The sequence below is a fragment of the Phocoena sinus genome, chromosome 19 (assembly GCF_008692025.1).
Source record: "Phocoena sinus isolate mPhoSin1 chromosome 19, mPhoSin1.pri, whole genome shotgun sequence".
Classification (NCBI taxonomy): Eukaryota; Metazoa; Chordata; class Mammalia; order Artiodactyla; family Phocoenidae; genus Phocoena; species Phocoena sinus.
In genome coordinates, this window is record NC_045781.1 from 54,583,770 (window position 1) to 54,603,215 (window position 19,446).

The following is a 19,446-nucleotide window of genomic DNA, read 5'->3' on the forward strand; positions in this document are numbered from 1 at the left end:
ACACGCACACACACACACACACACACAGTGTCTGGAATATGGCCCGACCCAGGTGGAGCTTCCTCCTGGGGACAGAAAGTGGCCGTGACCTTGATGCTTTCTTGGGACAGACGCCACAGCCCCCTATCCACACTCACCTTCATCCTCCCCACGATCTTTTCAAAATGCGAGTCTGATCCCGTGACCCGCATCTGGGGTCTTCCCTTTGCTCCTGGGAGGAAGACCACCAGGCCGTGCGTGACCTGGCGACTGTCAGCCCCTGCAGCCTCAGCTGATACCCTCACTCAGACACACGCCCCCTTTTGGTTTCTCAGAAGACTCCTTCCAACCTCAGGGCCTTTGCACCTGCCACTTCCCCCACCTGGAAGACCTCTTCTAGCCCAGTGGATCCTTCCCACCCTCTGCTCCCAGCCCATTTGCCTCTTGGGGGCCTTTCCTGACGTGGCCAGACTGGTGACAGGACATTCATTCACATGCTTATCTGCTCATCTCCCCACTGGGTCGTCATCTCCTCGGGGGCAAGATCTGCATCTTCCTCCAGCATCGTGCGCCCATCTCCCAGCACAGCACTGGTACATAGACGCCTGCTAACTGAGTCCCGGAAGGGCGGGGAGCATGGAGCCCCTCCCCAGAGTCCTGGCCTTTTTAGGGGGAAGCAGCATGGTGGCCCTAGAGGCACCGCTTCCCCTCCTGGACCTCAGCTTCTCCACCTGGGAAGCGAGGCGTTGGGCTCATGGGGCAGCTCCCTCTGAGTGTCGATGTCCTGGTGGCCGGGACCCTGCGCCTCAGCTCTCAGGGGGCCCAGAGTTCCCAGGGGAGTAGGGCACAAGAGCAGAGGATGATCTGCCCCTGCCCCCTGGCTGGGGAGACAGCACCTGCCACCCTCATCAAACAGAGGATGGAGCCCGAATTCCAGAAGGAGGAAGAAGGCTACCGTGGCCTGGAGTCAGGTCCAGAGTCCTTGACGGCCGGAGGTGGACAAGCCCATCCTTGCCCAGACTTGTGAAGAGAACAGAGCCAGGCCCAGCCCGATGATGATTTAGCCCCCATGCCTCCGATCCCACTGTCAAAGCGTCATCACCTGTAGTGCAGGAATCGTCCCGTGACGAGGGCGTCTGGGGCACCCTGCTCACGCAGCGGACACCTCAGCACCCCTCGTCCCCGAACCTGCAAAGCCAGGCTGCTCCTCTACCCCCAGCCGTGCACCAAACGTGCAGAGCCTCCAAGGCCTGGCCCGGACTTGACTGTGCCTGGGGGCGCCACCCCAGCACTTCAGAGGGCAGGCAGCAGTGGAGGTCAGATGGCAGGCTGCCCAGGATGCTGGCTCCCCCATCAGTCCAAAGAGCCCAGGGCCGGTCGGGTCCTGCTGGATGCAGCCCTGTGAGCAAGGTGGGGCTCTCGTCTATTGAGACAGGCACCCCCTTGTCCCGGGCATCTCCTTACCCAGCTCCAATCACAGTACCTCCGTGCTATCATGGGATTGCCCCCCTTTAAAATGTACGAGCAGTACTCGGCCATGGCAGATAACGTGGAACTACGTGTCAGGAACAGTCCTATTATCCCGCTACCCGGTGACGCTTCTGACGAAGACGATGGTGATGATGAAGATGGTGATGATGACGAAGGTGACAGACGAGGGGGATGAGGATGAGATCATGAGCGTGAGGAACCGGAAACCAGCTGTGGTTCATTTTGGTCTCAGCGAAGGAGACCGAGCAGGCCTCGTTTCTTCAGAAAACAAAACCGCTCCCAAGGAAGGCTCTGTGTTTGGAGGGGGAATTGGGCTCAGCTGGGAAGGGAGGCAGCAGGGGGTGTTGCCGCCATCAGGCTGCCTGGCTCGGCCCCTCACTGTCCCTTGATTTGCTCCTCTGTAAACCTGGCTGGTGATGGGACCTGCCTCGGAGAATGACTGAGCACCAGCCTGGCGTCTGGTTAGGATGTAACAGATCGTAGCTTTTATCGTTATCGTTTTTATCCCAGTCTCTCTGTTCTCTCTGGTTGGCCCGCTCTCTCCTGCCGGAGCCACTTTTCCCTCCCTCCCCCGGGCCACGCCATCACCTCAGCTGAGCCAGTGGGGCCTCTAAGCTTCTTTGCAAGATCCTCACGGGGTCTGCCTGTGGTCCAGGGGGCCCCAGAGTCAGCGGCCCTGCGAAGATGCACCCGTTGCATTGCTCAAACCAGGAGAATGGCTGGTATTCGCTTTTTTTCTTTTATAAATTTATTTATTTATTTATTTTTGGCTGCATTGGGTCTTCGTTGCCGCGCGCGGGCTTTCTCTCGTTGCGGCGAGCGGGGGCTTCTCATTGCGGTGGCTTCTCTTGTTGCGGAGCACGGGCTCTAGGCACACGGGCTCAGTAGTTGTGGAGCACGGGCTTAGTTGCTCCGCGGCATGTGGGATCTTCCCGGACCAGGGCTCGAACCCGTGTCCCCTGCATCGGCAGGCAGATTCTTAACCACTGCGCCACCAGCGAAGCCCCCAGAGTCCGTGGCCCTGTGAAGATGCACCCGTCGCCTTGCTCAAACCTGGAGGATGACTGGTATTCTTGACCCCTGGAGTCGGCTCTCACGGGACTACGCTTGTCTCTTCCAACTCCGCACATCGAGTTGGTAGCTTCAGATCAGCCGTGGTGGGAGTATTTAGGCCGTAGGAATCGGCAGGTACGGCGATCCTGGCTTTTCCTTTGGAGGGAGTCAGTCAGCGGTTCCACATTCAGCAGGACAGCACCGCTCACTCCCCAAGTATAACCTGTCATCGAGTCGTGCTGACGCTGGCTCCAGGAGGGACCGAGCACCCATCTATTCTCGGCCTAAACTGCCAGCCTCGTGGCCCAGGGCACTGCCATTTCTCGCCAGGTAGCCACCACAGCCTGCCCACTGCTCTGGGGCTTCGCTGGCCGGGCAGGGGCTCCCACTGCAGCCCAGGTAATGTCCAGGTTGTTTCTCTGCACGGCCTGTCCTTGGCCAGCCCCTCTGGCTCACCTGCACCCTTCTAACTTCCTTTAGTTCTTCAAACAAAGCAGTCCAGTTGATGATCTGGGAGGGTTTCTGCTTGGGAGTGTCTCTGCCCTGCCTTCCCTCGGCCTCCCCCACCAGCTCCCTGGGTGACCAGGCCACCTCAGCGGAAGTGCTCCCACTGCCAAGGGGCTCCCCGTCACCCTCACCGCCCTCACCCCCATTCCTCCAAAGCTCCCCCGTACCGTCTTCTCTCTGACGCGGGACACTCGGGCATGAAGTGCTTGTTGGCTCTGGTCTGGTTGGCAAGGCCCGAGCCTCCTGGGCTATAAGCTCTTGGTATATAAGTCCAGCGCACTGGAGGGCTCAGGAAAGGCAAGCTCCGGTTATCCCTGCTTCGTGTGAACAGCAGAGAGCTGGATCCAGAGAGGTTGCCCGGAACCAGAGGAAAGTGAGGCAGGGGATCACGGGCAGAGCAGGGCAGCCGGCAGGAGACAGCATGGGCGCTGGGTGCCGGGGCAACCCTGAGAGCCGGGGCAGGTGGGACCCCCTCCAGGTCCATTCCTGCCGGGCCTGTCTGCTGGTCCTGAGGCCAGGCAGGTCCGAGGACAGCCTGGAGCCCCTGGAGGTGGCACAGCAGAGGAGGTACAGGGTCTAATTTGCAGTTTATAAGAGACTCTGGAGGTGTCTCTTATGGGGCCTCAGTAAGGAGGGACAGGAGTCTGGAACCCTGCTTCCGGCAACCACGAGACCCCGAAGCCCCGCAGCTCTCTTCCTGGGAATTCACAGGTGCTCTCTGCAGAGAAACATGTGAAATGCCCCTGGGGCTATTCTCCCAGCCCGTCCAGTCCCTGGGGAAAGGTCTAGCTCGCAGGACGCAGGACGAAGGACGGTGAATGAGGTCACTGAGGCCTTGACCTCACCACCGCCCAGGAAGGCAAGGCCTGAAGGGTATGTGAAATCCAATAAGGACAGCAAACAGGGCTTTTTTTAGCAGCATGTGGGGCAAAAGAAAAAAGGAAAGGGATGCCGCTGCTACCCTGGGCCAACGGACAACAGCAGCGGACTTCCCCAGGAGTGCTTATCCGCCCGGACAATGAACTTGGACTAGAAGGAACCACATACCTGCTAGGAGGGACCGGAAGCTTGGAGGAGGGGCAGGTCAGGGCAGGTCACAGCCCTCGGCAATACCACCGCTCCGCGTGCTGAGGGACCTGGGACCTGCCCTAAGAGGACTCACAGGACACCGGCAGGCCCCTCCAGGTCAGGGACAAGCAGATGGGCCCCGGGTTTCTGAGGGACGAGGGGGCACGCACTCACTCTCCAGCCCAGATCACAGATCGCTTCTGGATTACCAGCCGGAGGGAGAAGGGAGCAGTGGCCCAAGGACTCAGCACGGGTTCTCCAGGAGCAGTCGAGTCAGATGACGGTCATTCCTTTGTCTTGTGGGGCCTGCAGACGGGCCCGGAGGATGGCGTGGACGGCAGTGGTTTTCAGGGTCACGAAGGAGCCTGGGGACAATGCAGACAGCGGGGCTCATCCCAGAATTTCTGATCTAGTGAATCTAGGGTGGGGCCTGAGAATCTGCATTTCTAGTAAGTTCCTCGGTGCTGCTGAAGCTGCTGGTCCGGGGACCACACATTGAGAACCACTGCGCTAGAGGATCTTTGTGGGGGAGGGGTGGAAATGTGGGCTGGATGATTGGAAAAGGACTCTCTGCCCAGAGTGAAAATGTCTGGATGGTGGGAAGCACAGGTGGCGGTATCCACAGTTTGCCGAGAACCCACAACGTGCCAAGCAGCAAGCTACCCTGAGGGGCAGGTGTCCCTATTTTATAGACGAGGAGATGGAGGCTCAGAGAAGTGAAGTAACTTGCCCGAGGACACACAGCTAATAAGTTCCAGAGGCGCAACCCAGAGCTTCTGACTCCACAGACAGGACCCTTTTCACTCACCCCTCTGCCAAAGATAGAGCTGTGTCCACTAGTGGGAGGGTCTCTAATGGCGTACCACAGGGCTCTGTCTTCAAGCCACTGCAAAGTTGTCATCAAAGATTGAAATATACAGAAGGCACACCAATCTATATGCACGTGATATAAAGCCAAGGGGGGCCATTCGTGCTCAAAATCTTTTAAGAATCTGTCAGCAAAGTGTGAAAGCAACAAGATTCATTCACTCATTCATTTCGTATTTATTGAGATACTACTGTGTCTGTCCCAGGCCCTGCATAAGGCATACATACATCAGTGAACAAAATGAAACAGAAAATCCTTGTCTCAAATTGCCTTTCCTTATGATTATTACTATTGATTATACAAAGATAGTGAAAATTCGAATTTTAAAGGTCCATCTACAGGAATTCCCTGGTGGTCCAGTGGTTACGACTCTGTGCTTCCATTGCAAGGGGCACGGGTTTGATCTCTGGTTGGGGAACTAAGATCCTCTGTGCCACATGGCGCAGCCAAAAAAAACAAAAAAAAAATCCATCTACAATTCCTTGGCCCTGGCAAATATTCTAGCTTCTTTCTTTTTTTTTTTCCTTGATTCCTTTCCACTTCCTGCCCTCAGGCCCACGTCGTCTGCTTCCCTTGTTTCTATCGTAACGAGTTTCCACATTGCCTCCTGGCTCTGTGACTGGCATTTCCAAAGGCTGCCGAATGGTCCTCTCTGAGCACTGGCTCCCACTGGCTGGACTGTGCTCAGTGGCCAGCACGGAAGTTGCTTAGTTCTTGCTATAAATATCAATGCTTGGTGCGTGTCTCCTTGTCTGTCGTGGCCGGTGTTTGTCTCTGCTTCCAGGTTTTCCCTTAGGATTGGAATTTAGGCTCAGGGGCTGGCTGTGCATAGAGAGAATGAGATGAAAAGCTGTGGGGGTCAACGTCGAGTCCTCCATCAAGTTCAAAAGTCAAAGTTGAGGAAACCAAATCTCGGTAAATGAGCAAGGTGACATCGAGGTCTGTCCCGTTGGTCGAGGCCCCACCAGGGTCACCAGCTGGCCTCTGCCATCCTGGTAGCCCGCCTCTTCCAAGGACGTGTTTCTCTTTTAGACCTCATGACTATTCCTGCAACAGCATAAAGACTGTGGTTTACAAAAAGATGGGCTGCCAGGATGGAAGGGAGTCCAATGTATTGGGCATCTCCACGGGCCAGGCGGTTCCTCGGCTCTATCTCAGCTCATCCCCCAGCAGCTGCAGGGACAGAGGCTCCCAGCCCTGCCACACATGGAAATCACCAGTGGTATTCCCGTGTCTGGCCGCATCCCAGCCCCGTGATGTCAGAATCTCTGGGACTGGGGCATGGGTGTTAGTGTATCTTTAAACCCCCTCCACCAAGTGATTCTGACGTGCAGCAGGGATGAGAAGCACTGCTGTGCCATCTGCAGCTCACAGATAAGGAAACGGAAGCTCAGAGAGGTTAAGTCACTTGCCCAAAATCACACAGCTGAAAGTGATGGAGCCAGAATCCTGGTTGGTCTGACTCCAAAGTCGAAGCCTTCTATACCCTGGGCTGGACCCCTGTCCACCCTGACTGTTGGGCAGACACATTCATTCTCCTGCCAGAACTTTCCTCCTGGTTTTTGAGGAAAAGAGGGGGCAATCAGGAAGCAGGGAATGTAGCTGAAGACCCCCAGCCTCAACCCTGTGCAGACACTCCTTCCCGGGGCCCTCCTTGGTTTCTCTCCACGTGGGGGCAGGATGTGGGCTTCCCCACCTTTGACACTGTCTCCCCCGGGGATCTATGGTGACTATCCAGGGCGTGAACCTGCCCTGCGTCCTGGCAGCTCACACCGATGTCCTGGGGCAGCAGGCACAGGCTCTGCCACCAGACAGACCCAACTCTGAATCCCCTCTCCCCACTTCATTGCCCCTGGCCTTGGGCAAGTCCCTCCGGGTTTCTTCATCTGTAAACGAAACTTGTCATTGAAAATATTTGCCCACCTCTGTGGGTTATCGGGAGAATCAATGGAATGCGGTGGATGACAAGGCTCTGTGACCGGCAAGGGCAAATATTAGCTCTCCTGTCATGCGCTGGCCGGGCTTGGCCTAGTCATGCCAGGGTGCTGGGCCCAGCTCTGCCTCCTGCCGTGACACAGGGCTACATCTCCCATTCTCAGGCCCTCAGTTTCCTCATGGGAGGAATGGGAGGATAACAGCACCGAGCCTTCCTCACTGGACTGGTTAACAGATCAAATGTATCAATCCCCCAAACACCTTACAGTGTGAACACCTCACAGAGGGGGCGGCCGTGGAGATAGGGGGCCCTCCGGGAGAGTTCAGGGGCCTGTGCCTTTGCGTCTGAGACAGGAAGCAGGCTGTCTTCCTTCCTCAGTTCCTTCGTAGTCAGCCTTTTTCTTGCAGGCGCCTAGGCTCTGCAGTTGCAGCGCTGGGTTCAAGCCCCAATTCTGCCACCTACGCTGTGTGACCTCAGGCTCAATATTGGCGGCCTCTCTGAGCCTCAGCTATGTATAAGAACCTTGTGTCCACAGTGCCCGGTGCCTGGAAGTGCCCAGCAAGTGGCAGAGCCATGGGAGCTGCCCCAAAGGAGAGGGATGAGGAGAGGCCAAGAACAGCCCCTTCGAACCATCCTAGAATTTCTTTTATTTTTGTTCTTATTTATTTATTTATGGCTGTGTTGCGTCATCGTTGCTGCGCGTGGGCTTTGTCTACTTGCGGTGAGCAGGGGCCACTCTTCATTGCGGTGCGCGGGCTTCTTATTGCAGTGGCTTGTCTTTGCTGTGGAGCATGGGCTGTAGGCGCGCAGGTTTCAGTAGTTGTAGCTCGTGAGCTCTAGAGCGCAGGCTCAGTAGTTGTGGCGCACAGGCTTAGTTGCTCCACAGCATGTGGGTTCTTCCCGGACCAGGGCTCAAACCCATGTCCCCTGCATTGGCAGGTAGATTCTTAACCCACTAGCGCCCCCAGGGAAGTCCCCGTCCTGGGGTTTCTTAGGGAGGGAGGAGCGGTGGGCTTGGGTGTGAGGGCTGTTTCAGGATCCCCGGAGAAGCACCCTGAGGCTGCCCCTCCCCTCGCTTCCCCTGGTTCCCCAGGTCCCCAGCACCTGCAGAGGAGGTTGGGGGGAGCCTGGGGGGCAGGGGGCTGCACACCAAGCACAGGGTGCTGTGTGGGCTCCTCCCGTGAGCCAGGCCCCTGCCCTCAGCTGCACGGACCAGTGGTGGTTACCACCTTGCCAGCCCCGTGCTGGCGCTACAGGGCACGGAGGGCGAAAGTGAGGCTCAGAAGCGAGGTGCCCAGCTGCTTGCAATGGCCCAGGGTGACCAGCCATCCTGGGTCACCTGGAACTGAGGGGCTCCTGGGACGTGGCAGGGCTTTTGGTGCTAAACCCGGGAATGTCCCAGAACGTCCCCGTTTACACGAGACGCTGGTGCAAGCGTCCCGCACAAGCCAAACGAGAGTCGTGTGTGTAACTGAGTTTTCCAAAAGCCTCGTTAAACAAGGAGGCGGGTGATGCTAATTTTAATAATCTATGTCACTTAACCCAAGATGTCCAAAATATTTTCACGATTTTCATCTCAACCTGGAATCCACATAAAAATTATTGAGCCATTTTGCCTTTTCTTTTTAGTTGCTTTCTGTTTTTGCTAACTGTTTGAAATCTAGCGTATATTTTACACTTACACGGCTAGATTTGCCAGATGAAGTGCAGGCTGCCCAGGTAGCTTTGAATTTCAGATAAACAATGAAAAAAATTTTTTTAGCATAAGTGTATCCCAAATATTGCATGGGACATACTCAAAGTTTATTTCTTGTCTATCTGAAATTCCGGAAGTTACCTGGGTGCCCATATTTTTTTTTTTTTTTTTTTTTTTTTGCGGTACGCGGGCCTCTCACTGTTGCGGCCTCTCCCGTTGCAGAGCACAGGCTCCGGACGTGCAGGCTCAGCGGCCATGGCTCACAGGCCCAGCCGCTCCGCGGCGTGTGGGATCTTCCCAGACCGGGTCACGAACCCGTGTCCCCTGCAACGGCAGGCGGACTCTCAACCACTGCGCCACCAGGGAAGCCCTGGGTGCCCGTATTTTTATTTGCTGCATCTGAGCCCTACTTTCAGCACATCAGAACGAGGAAGCTCACACTGCTGGCACTTAATATTCTAAGTCATGGCCACGAAGGGGTCAGGGCACCCAGTGGAGTCCAAGAGAGCCAGTCCGCCAAGAGTCAACCTGCAAAGACCCTTCTTTGCTCTTTCTCTGTGGCTCCTCTAACCTTTGCCCCTTTGTCTGCCTGTGACATTATCAGTCTTTGTCTTAGTCGAGCTTTCTAGAAGCAACTCAACACATTTTATTTCTGATTATCTGCTGTCAGGTAAACAGGCGACAGGGAAGAAAGTCCATGTCCCGCCCACAATTCTCCCATATCAGCAAACTTTCAAAATCTGGAAAAGGGGTCAGGGCCAGTGGGGGCAGCGGGGCAGGTTGGGAGGAAAGATCGACCATACCCAGAGATGGGGGTGCCCGGAGCCCACTTCCTTCCCAGGCTCTCCCTCCGGACCCTGAGCCTCAGCCTCGCCCTGCCCCACCATGCTCCTGGTGGGAGTCTCTGACCCTGGAGTGTGTCTGTCTGTCTCTGTTTACACACCCACCAAAACCACCGGGAGGCTGCAGGCCAGAGCCCTGGGATGGAGAAGTGGAGACAGCAGGCAGGGCTGCTGGGGAAAGTTGCAGCCTGTGCCAGAGGGACAACCAGGGTCAGCTCTGCTCCTCGGCCGTCACGGCTCCTGGTGTGTGCAAACCCCAGACTAGGTCCTGGTGTGTGTGCGGTGAACACCAAGGTGTCAGGGAGTTTTGCTAACAAAGCCCCGCTGGAACAGGGGCCCAGAGAGGTGGGCCACCGGCCCAAGGTCACACAGCACATGTGCAGCAGAGCTAGAAGCCAGCCAGGGAGCTGAGGCCTGGAGCGATGGACTTCCTGCCGCCACCTGCATGTATGTCACACTGTGTCACATGACACCAAGGGTCTCTGCTGCCGAGGACCCCAGGAGGAAAGGACTATGAGTGTCATTTCTCCTGGGTAAACGGAGGCCCCGAGGGCGCAGCGCCTCACCCAAGCTCATCCTGCCCTTAGAGCTGAGCCCAGAAACCAGGTGTCACCCACCCCACCACGCACCGGATGCAGCCCTGCCTGGACCAGTCATGTGATTTTGGGGCCCGGTCCCCCGGGGTCTCTCTTCTCATCCCAGCTCCTCTCACTGCCCCCCAAATGCTTGTCACCAGCCCCTTCCTGTGGGGCACCCCTCTCTCCCTCTCCTCCCCCCTCAACCTCTCTCTCTCTCCTTTCTCCCCCTTCTCTTCCGGTCCCAGCAGCACTCTGCATCTTCAGAGCCATCCTTCACCGGGGCCCTATCCCCTGTCCCCAAAGGAGCCCAGCGGTCAGACCCGGTACCCCCCCTCCTGGTCCCCCGCCACCCTCTGTGCATATTCTATCCTGTGCATATTCCACGGCAGGGCCCTTGTACCCTGTGGCCACCAGGGCCAGGACTAGGAGAGAGGTATCACCTCGAGCACAAAATGCAAGGGGCAGCAAAGCACTCCATAATCAAGGCACATAGTGTGTTCATGCAGTATTTTTTTTTTTTTTTTTTTTTTGCGGTACGCGAGCCTCTCACTGTGTGGCCTCTCCCGTTGCGGAGCACAGGCTCCGGACGCGCAGGCTCAGCGGCCATGGCTCACGGGCTCAGCCGCTCCGCGGCATGTGGGATCCTCCCGGACCAGGGCACGAACCCGTGTCCCCTGCATCAGCAGGCGGACTCTCAACCACTGCGCCACCAGGGAAGCCCCATGCAGTATTTTTGAAAATCAAAAGTAACGCCTCAAATCCAGGATGAACAAAATATCAAAGTTTTAAATACAGGCAGCGTGGGTATTCTGATTTTTCTTTTTGCATCAGGCTCCAGTACAGCTTGGCATGGCATGGTTACAGATCTTTGTTTGAAATTTTAACATTTTTGTTTATCTTGGATTTTAGGCATTAATTTTTATTTTTTTCAATTGCATCAAAATACTGTTTTCTTGATCACTGAGTGTTTTTGGCATCCCCTTAAATTTGGTATGCAAGGTGAGTGCCTCCTTGCTTAACCCTGGTCCCAGCCCTAGTGGGGCCGCCCACAGGGTGGGGCAGGGCTGGCAGGGAAGTCCCCAGGCCAGTGCGGACGATGGGGGTGACAATCACATCCGTAATGAAATGACATCTAACATGCACTGAGGTCTCTGGGCCAAGCACTGTTCTCGAGCCCTCCCGTCCTTCCTCTGGATCACCTCCTATGTGCTGAGCGCTCAGGATAGAGCAGACCGATACACTTCCCTGCCACTCAGAACCCACATTCCGGTTTGGGCAGAGAGATGATAAAATAATAAAATGCGTGAGAATCGGCAAAATGTGAGGCACGCAGTGCTACAGGCTAAAGAGAAAAAATAACGAAGAAAAGAAGACATGAACCATGTTTTAGGCACGGTCACCAAGAATGACATCCCTGAAACGCCACGACCACCCAGGAGGGAGAGTCATTACTCAGCCCCATTCTCAGATGAGGAAACTGAAGCAGCCTGCCCAGGAAGTGACAGCTGGGTTCCCAGCCTGCCCCGGCTGGTGCCAGTGGGCTTTTTATTGTGGGGAGGGAGAGGGAGGGGAGAAGCGGGAAGACATCACGTAGAACCAGATGGAATGAGGGCACCAGGACTTCTTTCTCCACTTAAAGGGGCCGCCTTGACTGTACGTTGGGCAGGACTGTCTCCGCCTCCCTAATGGGAAAGGCCAGGTTGGCTCAGCCTGGCCACCACCGGGCCCCCCCCCCCCCGGGACACCCCCACCCCCAGCCCCGGGTCGGGGCCCTTTAAGGCCGTCCCCCACCCCACCCCCGGAGCTGGCAACGTGACCGCCCTCCCTCAAGTGTGCAAATTCATTCATGCAGGGGCCCCTGCTGACTCACGCTTATGAAAGTGATTTTCCTGGCCCCGCCCACCGCCCGCCTCCTCCCAGCTCGTGAAATACCCTCGCTTCCCGGCCTCTCATAGCCTCTTGGATCCCCATGGGGTAATGGGTGTCCTGCTCCCTCGGCCGGCACCGGCACCGTGAGCCCTGGTTCTCCAAGTGCCTGCCCAGGCCAGGCTCACGAGTGTCCCTCGACCCCTGCCCGTCAGGTGAGTGGCCCAGGCGAGGCATGCGGGGGAGGTGGGAGAAGCTAGTCCCTCCCAGGCAGGGGTGGCCACGGGGCCCCGGAGCCACCCAGGCTCCCCGGACCAGCATGATCGCCCCCGCCCCTCGGTCCTCCCTCGCCCCTCCTGGCCATGCCCATCTCCAGGTGCCTGGCACCCTCAGCTGACAACTGCCCTAACCGCTTGGAGTACATCCCAGCCCATGTGATGCTGCTCTGGGCTGGAAAGAGAGGTGTGGCCAGCCCGGGCAGGCTGCCCGGCGCCCCGAGGCCACTGGGTCACAGAGGCAGGCTCGGTGCTGCCCTCCGGGACCCCGCCTCTCCTGCTTGCAGGGGACAGAGATCCCAGGCACCTGCCCTCGCTCCCACCGCAGGGTCCCGGGGACCTGGCTTCTCCCAGGAGGGTTGGGGTGCCCAGAATGAGGGGCCCCAGAGGGTCTGCGGAGCCTCGGAGCTCTTGGGGCTCCAGATGGGGGAGGCTCCAGGGGGAGGTGGTGCCACGGGGCTTTCGCTGGAGTTGAGGCGTCACCCTGGCGACTGGCAGCGCCTCCTCAGCCCCACCCCCCCCACCCCACTTTCTTGGTGGGACTGTTGTCATGCTGTTTTCCTCAGAGGGCACTCACCCCGCCTCTGACAGGTATCAAGGGGCAGGATTAGGACTCGGGGGCGTGGTCTCCAACAGTCCTGGGAAAGACACCTGCTCCCTCCCGACCCCAGTTTTTCCCTCTGGGCAATGGGGATAAGAAAACCCACGGGGCAGGGGGGGGGGGGGGTTGTCATTAAAGTGAAATGAGCAAAAAGCCACCACAGGTACTCAGTAAATGTAGCCATACAGGTGCCCCGAGTCTTAGAGCGGTTTCAAGCTTTGATAACCTTAGAAGTTCCAATGCTGCAAACTCCAAAGAAAGAAAGAGAAAATAATTGCACCTCGGAAGGTGCAGTTATTCCCAGTTCTTTTAGGCTTCTTTTCTCTTGTGAACTTGAATGAGTTTTCAATGTTAACTTTTTTCGGTGGACATTTGCCATCTCCAACCAGAGGAACTCCAACAAAACGTTCGCATTAAAAATTGGCCGTTCCAACTCCACAAAACTAAAAAGCATAGCAGAAATGGGAAGTTCAACTTTCAAATGGAAGTTGGCTGCATGCGTTCTTCCGAGGTTTTGAGAGCTTTGTCTCAGGACTTGGGGCTGTATCGCTGCACAGGAAGTAACCTCTCAGGTCAGCCTCTGGGTGGTGACCTCATGTGTGTGGCATCCAGAAGCTTCTGGCAGCGAGCACTGGACTTGGAGTCCAAAAGCTCTGGTGGTAAATGGGGCCCCTTTGCCTCCAGGAAGCGTGAAAAGGGGGCAGTCAGTTCTGATTCCTCATCTGTAAACGGGGGCTTCTGCAAGTACCCTCCTTACTGGCGCTGGGAGGATTCAAAGGGACTGGGATCCTCAGTCCTTTACTGAAGCTTCAGGTAAAGGACTTGGCCCGGGGTGGGCACTCCATGGGCGCGGGGAACAGGTTGACACCCATTGTGGGGGGCTATGGGGTGTCTAGGTGGTCTGAGCCCTCAGTGAACAAACTAGTTTCATGACCCACTGGCTCTGTGACCAGGGGGGCATGGCCTCACCTCCCTGAGCCTCAGTTTTCCGGTCTGTAAAGTGGGCTCCATGAGGATTAAAGGAGCCGATGCAGAAGGAGCGTCTTGCAAGGACATCACCTGCATCCCGTTGTTGCTATTCCTGGGGACAGTGAGGACGTGCAGTGCAGGGCCCTGGGGCTGTTTGAAGGAACCAGGAGGAAGAGTTCTGGGAAGCACAGCCCTCCTCCCCAGGGCCACCAGGCACACCCAGCGGCCGGTGGTTAGTGAGAAGCTGTGCCCTCCCAGCTGCGAGCATTGGCCACCTGGCCTCCCTCCCCCGACACCAGCGCTGGGACAGAGCAGCAGGGTGGGCAGGGATGGATACGCGTGCTACACTCAGCCGGGTTGGAGGGGCCTCTGTCACACACTGTCACTCCAGCTCGGGGGGCACAGAGAAGACTCTGGAACAGGCCATCCTGGGCTCAAACCCAGCTCGGCCTGCACGAGCTGGGGCAAACTCCTCGCAAACCGTACGGGGCTGTGAGAAGCTCGCTGGGCCTCAGTTTCCCCATCTGTAACACGAGAGTGATTGCGAGAGTCCTTATAACGACGCAGTTAAATACGGATTGTTAGTTAATGCGCATCAGGTGTTTCGAGCACGCCGGTCACCTGGCCAACTCCATGGAAGTACGGAAATGTTGGTCATTCTGTGTCGTTGTTGGCAGTGGCAGTGGTGTCACCCCAGAGTCCTCTTCCCAGGCAGACAGCCTGGGCCCCTGCAGGGAACCAGGCGTGGAGAGAGCCACGTGGTCCCTGATGGGGAACACGGGGCTCACCAAGACGGGACGAGGAGGCTGTCCCAGCCCAGGCCCCAGCTGAGGTGAGGAAGGCCATTCTCAGGGGACCTGAGGGCACTGGGGAGGGAGTCCTTAAATGTCACATCCCCCTGTGTGACACTGGAGACACCCTTCACCCTCTGAGCTTCCCTTTCCTCACCTGCCAGATGGCGGTGACGCCGCCCACCTCTCAGGGTGCCCGAGAGTCCCAGATGCTACGGCTTAGGTGGAAGCTCCTCTCCTCGCAAACTGCAAAGTGCTGTGCGAAGGTCCATTGTTGTTGCTGTGGGAGTGACACCCAGGTCCTCCCACCAGCCTGTCTGGGCGGCTGTCCCTCGTCCCTCTGCTCGGGACCTACCTGCCCAGCGGTGGACGCTGGTGTTGCTGTCTCTCTGCGCACATCAGAGGTCGTACGCTGGCCTCGGCTGTGTTTCACCAGCCTGTTCAAGATTTTGAAAAATTGTGAATTAGTTGCCCACTTTTCCAAATCAGAGAATTCACATTAAAAACCCAGATTTCAGCCTTTTCTGGAAGAATCCTGAAGGCCAGCGATGCCGGGCCCCCATCCCTGGCTGCTCTGGGTGGTCTGGGCCCTGTGTCCCCCATTCACCCTTTTACTTGCTACCAGCCCCATGTCTCCCTGGGGACAGGCCAAACAGCGTGCACGGTGCATTCAGGCAAAGCCTTGGCACCATTAGCCCTGGATTTAAAAGTCGGCTGCGTGATACTGAGCAACTTGTGCGACTTCTCCGAGCCCCCGTTTACCCATCTGTAAGTGGGATAATAGCACCGACAGTGCTTTCTGCATAGGGTCAGTGTGAGGAGGACATGAGAAAAAACATGTCAAATACCTGGGACACAGAAAGTGCTAAGTGCCTGCCTGCTCCTCACATGCTTGTGTACATGTTGCCCTGTGGTGGTCAGGACAGCAGGGCTGCTGGACAGTGGGTGAGGCCAGGGCCCCCGTTAGCTCGTCTAGGGCGATGTGGAGAAGGTGGGTCTGGACTCTCCTCAGGCACCTGCAGCCCTAAGAACGGGGTTTGGGTCTCTCTGAGTGATTTGGGCTTGCGGCCAGCAGGGGGCGCTGGTGCTCCAGAGACAAGCAGGTTTGCATGCATTTCTCCCCAAACCAAGGGGCTCAGGCTTCCGTGGTTTCTGCATGTCCACCTGTTCTAGCCCAGCCTCTGGAGGAGACAGTGAGCTCTGGTCTCTTCCCCGTGGCCCGTTTTCTCGAGGCAGTTGCTTCACGTACAGTACCTGTGTCCGCCACCCCCCACCACCCCGCCTCCAACAACCCCATGGGGTAGAGACGATTATTATTCCCATTTTACAGATGAGGAAACTGAGACCCACAGAGGTCGCCAGTTCAGAAGTGCCTCTCCAGGGCCAAGTCCACTGAAGACCCGCGGGCCGGATTGTGGGGTGAGGGCTGTGGCTGTCACAGAAGTGCTGGGCAGGGCTTGCCCACAGTTGGGCAGAGGGGGGCCTCATGGAAGCTGAATAAGCTTCGAGGACAGTTACTGCCCCTGATGAGATGGGGAGTGTGGAGTGAGGCTCAGAGAGAGGAGGTGCCCAGGCTGGGGGAGATAGCCCTGCATAATTGGACCTGTTTAGAGTATAGCAGGTATGAGAGGGGAGTGTCATCCTGATAAGACTCAGGGAGGACCTTGGACTTGATCCTGAGGGCCACAGGAGGTCACCCTACAGCCGGGAAGTGAGTGCATGACACCCCGGCTCACCGAGGGGCCCCTCCTCCCCTGTGCCCCCAGGTTGCTGCCAGCCCCAAGCCCCCCCGAGAGCCCCAGCCATGAGCAACGGATGGAAGGACCACCTTGGTGCCAGCAGCTCAGAGCCCCTCCCGGTCGTCATCATCGGTGAGTGCCGCCCAGGGTGGGGGAGGGGCTGCCCTGAGCCCCAAGGGTTAGAGGTCAGGAGCGGGCAGGCCCTGGAGGGGTCACTCTGTGCCCAGTGCTGTGCTCAGCAATTTATAAAACATCATCTGAGTAACCCTCCCAAGAACCCTCGAGGCAAGAGCAGGGTGCTCTGCAGGGGTTGCGCAGTAAGGGCGGGGCAGGGGGTGGGGACTGGTTCTGTGCCTGTGCCTGTCCTGTGCTTTCCCTGTGCCTGCGTGCCTTTGTGACGGGGACGCAGCCGAAGCATGTGGTCCTGCCGTCAGGTCTGAACAAATGGGGGACAGAGGGCCCCTCCCTCCGGGCAAACACCAGGTCGAACCACATGAAATGGCCATTTTTGTAAGTTAAAAACAGTTGTGCGTCGGCCATTTCATAGGGTTTGTCTGAACAGCTAGCTGTCTACATGTGAGTTAAGACTGAGAACAGCACAATATAAGACAGGGGAAAGACAGAGAAGAATAGGAGTGATGTCATGAGATTAAGTGCCCAAAAAGTGCCTCTGATAAGCAGTGTGGTTCATCCAGACCTGGGGGCAGATGGCCCCACAGGTGGCTTAGCACCCACCCTGAGCACCCTTGGCCCCCGAGCTCACCCCCAGAGCACGTAGCCATCTGTGTTGTAATATTTTACACATCCCTCTGACCGACCTGACCCCACTGTCAGTTCTCAGTAATCTCAGGATCTCAGTCATGCCGCTGTGTGACCACAGACAAGTCAGTTAACCTCTCTGTGCCCCAGCTTCCTCAAGTAGAAAAGGAGGAAAAGTAGCACGTGTCTGGCTCAGTGCGCTCGGAGCTATGGAGGGGCCTGGTACAGCGGCAGTGGATGTCAGTTTCTTATTTTGTTGTTATTAAAATCGCTTGACACATAGTAAGCACTCAGTAACTGTCAGCGGTTATTTCCATAACTTTATTGTTGTTCAAGTGGTGTAGTGCTAATAAACGTTCTATTTTTATTTTTATGCCTGAAGAGCAAATCAATGAACGAGACAGATGGAGACCAAAGCCCTCCGTGGTGGTGGTCTCTTGTGCTCAAAAGCGCTGCCCTCTGACCCCGCCCTCTCTCCCCAGGCAACGGTCCCTCGGGCATCTGCCTGTCCTACCTGCTCTCGGGTTATAACCCCTACGTGAAGCCAGATGCCATCCACCCACACCCCGTGCTGCAGAGGAAGCTCACCGAGGCGCCGGGGGTCTCCATCGTGGACCAGGTGGGCTTGAACTCCGGGTGGGAGGGACACCCCCATCGCGGGGAAACTCTCCCAGGCACAAATCAAAAGGATGCATTTACGAGACATAAGACCAAACGTGCGAGAGCCCACAAAATCAGCCATAGAGACTGGGGAAGAGGAATCACAGCTGTCTTTGAAGACTTACAAATCCCACATCAGCTTGTCTCAGCTCCCCTAGACCAGTGCTTCTAAACCCAGGGATGATTTCCGCCCCCGCCCCCCGGGACACTTGGCCACCTGGAGACAGTGTCGGTTGTCACGACCAGAGTGGTGACACCACAGGCGTAGAGGGTCGAGGCCAGAGATGCTGTTAAACATCCTAGATGAACAGGACAGGCCCCACCGCAAAGAATTATCCAGCGCAAAGGCCAGTTGTGCCACAGCTGAGAACCCCTGCCCTAGATATTGCAGGTCCGCCAGCCCCTGCTCAGGAGGGCTCACCAACCTCCCCTCCACGCCCCTCACCTTCCAGGAGGCCACTCAGTGTCTGCCCCCCACTTCAGGCAGCATCCATCCTCCTGGGCCCCTCCCAGCGTCAAGCTGGTGGGTGAGGAAGTAAGTTGGCATTGGGTCTAGGTAGGCATTTTCCAGACTGCCTTCTACAGCAGGGGTTGCCCCCCGCGGGGGACCCCCCCCCCCCACTGCCCAACCTGGGCCACACAGCAGGAGGTGAGCAGCAGGCAAGTGAAGAGAAGCTTCATCTGCCTCTCCCCATCGCTCCCCATCGCTCACATTACCGCCTAAACCATCCCGCTCCGCCCCACCCTCGTCTGTGGAAAAATTCTCTTCCACGAAACCAGTCCCTGGTGCCAAAAATATTGGGGACCACTGTTGTACAGGACAGCCGTCCCTCGGTATAATATGCAGAGAAAAATGTCCCTGCTCCAGTAAATCTGAGAGACACTGGGTTTGGCAAAATTAAACGGGTAAGTGACAGCTGCAGGACTTGTCAGAGCCTTTAATTTGCTGATGTGCACTATCTCCTTTTGAGAGGCAGCATTTCCCAAGCTTATCTGACACCCTGATACTAGGGTGGAAAGGCAGGACCAGGTGGCCTTCCTCCAGTGGGCCCTCTAATTTGTGTCCCCCCTCCCAGGACCTGGATTACCTGTCCGAAGGCCTTGAAGGCCGGTGTCAAAGCCCTGTGGCCCTGCTGTTTGATGCCCTCCTGCGCCCAGACACAGACTTTGGGGGCAACGTGGAGTCTGTCCTCACCTGGAAGCACCAGAAGGAGCGAGCCATCCCCCACCTGGTCCTGGGCCGGAACCTGCCAGGGGGCGCCTGGCATGTGAGTGGGGCCCAGAAGGGGCGAGGGGACTTGAGCCAAATCTACATGAAGTCTGGGGGAGGGGGAGGGGAGGGGGAGGGGAGGGGGAGGGGAGGGGGAAGGTCCCTCCTCCTCCCTAACTCGGGTTAGGACGCTTCCATTGCCCACCTTTCCCTATGCACCTCCCCCTCCCCCCCACCCCTCAGCCTGCCCTCCAGCCCTCAGTGGATTGGGGGCCAGCAGAAGCCTGGACTTTGGTCTCCTTTCCTCCCAGTCCATTGAAGGCTCCATGGTGACCCTGAGCCAAGGTGATTGGATGGGGCTCCCGGACCTGCAGGTCAAGGACTGGATGTGCAGGAAGCGAAGGTGAGGCTGCCCTGGAAAGCCCCAGATGGGCAGGGAAGACCTGGGCCCGACCCGACATTGAACTGGGAGCCAAAGGGCTTCGGGGCTCATCTAGCCCGCCCTTCCTCTTACTCCAGTGGGGGAAGCTGAGGTTCGGCTGGGGAAAGGACTTGCCC

General features: G+C 57.2%; 1 protein-coding gene across 1 annotated transcript in view; it reads left to right on the forward strand.

Annotated features, from left to right (window-relative positions):
* OSGIN1 (oxidative stress induced growth inhibitor 1) overlaps window positions 1–19,446 on the forward strand; it is a 56,595-nt gene that overhangs the window by 33,471 nt on the left and 3,678 nt on the right. The window contains 4 exon segments of the mRNA XM_032611866.1: window positions 16,287–16,391; window positions 17,501–17,637; window positions 18,755–18,946; window positions 19,200–19,291. Of these exon segments, the coding sequence (XP_032467757.1) occupies window positions 16,325–16,391; window positions 17,501–17,637; window positions 18,755–18,946; window positions 19,200–19,291 (488 nt within the window). The 5' untranslated portion in view covers window positions 16,287–16,324.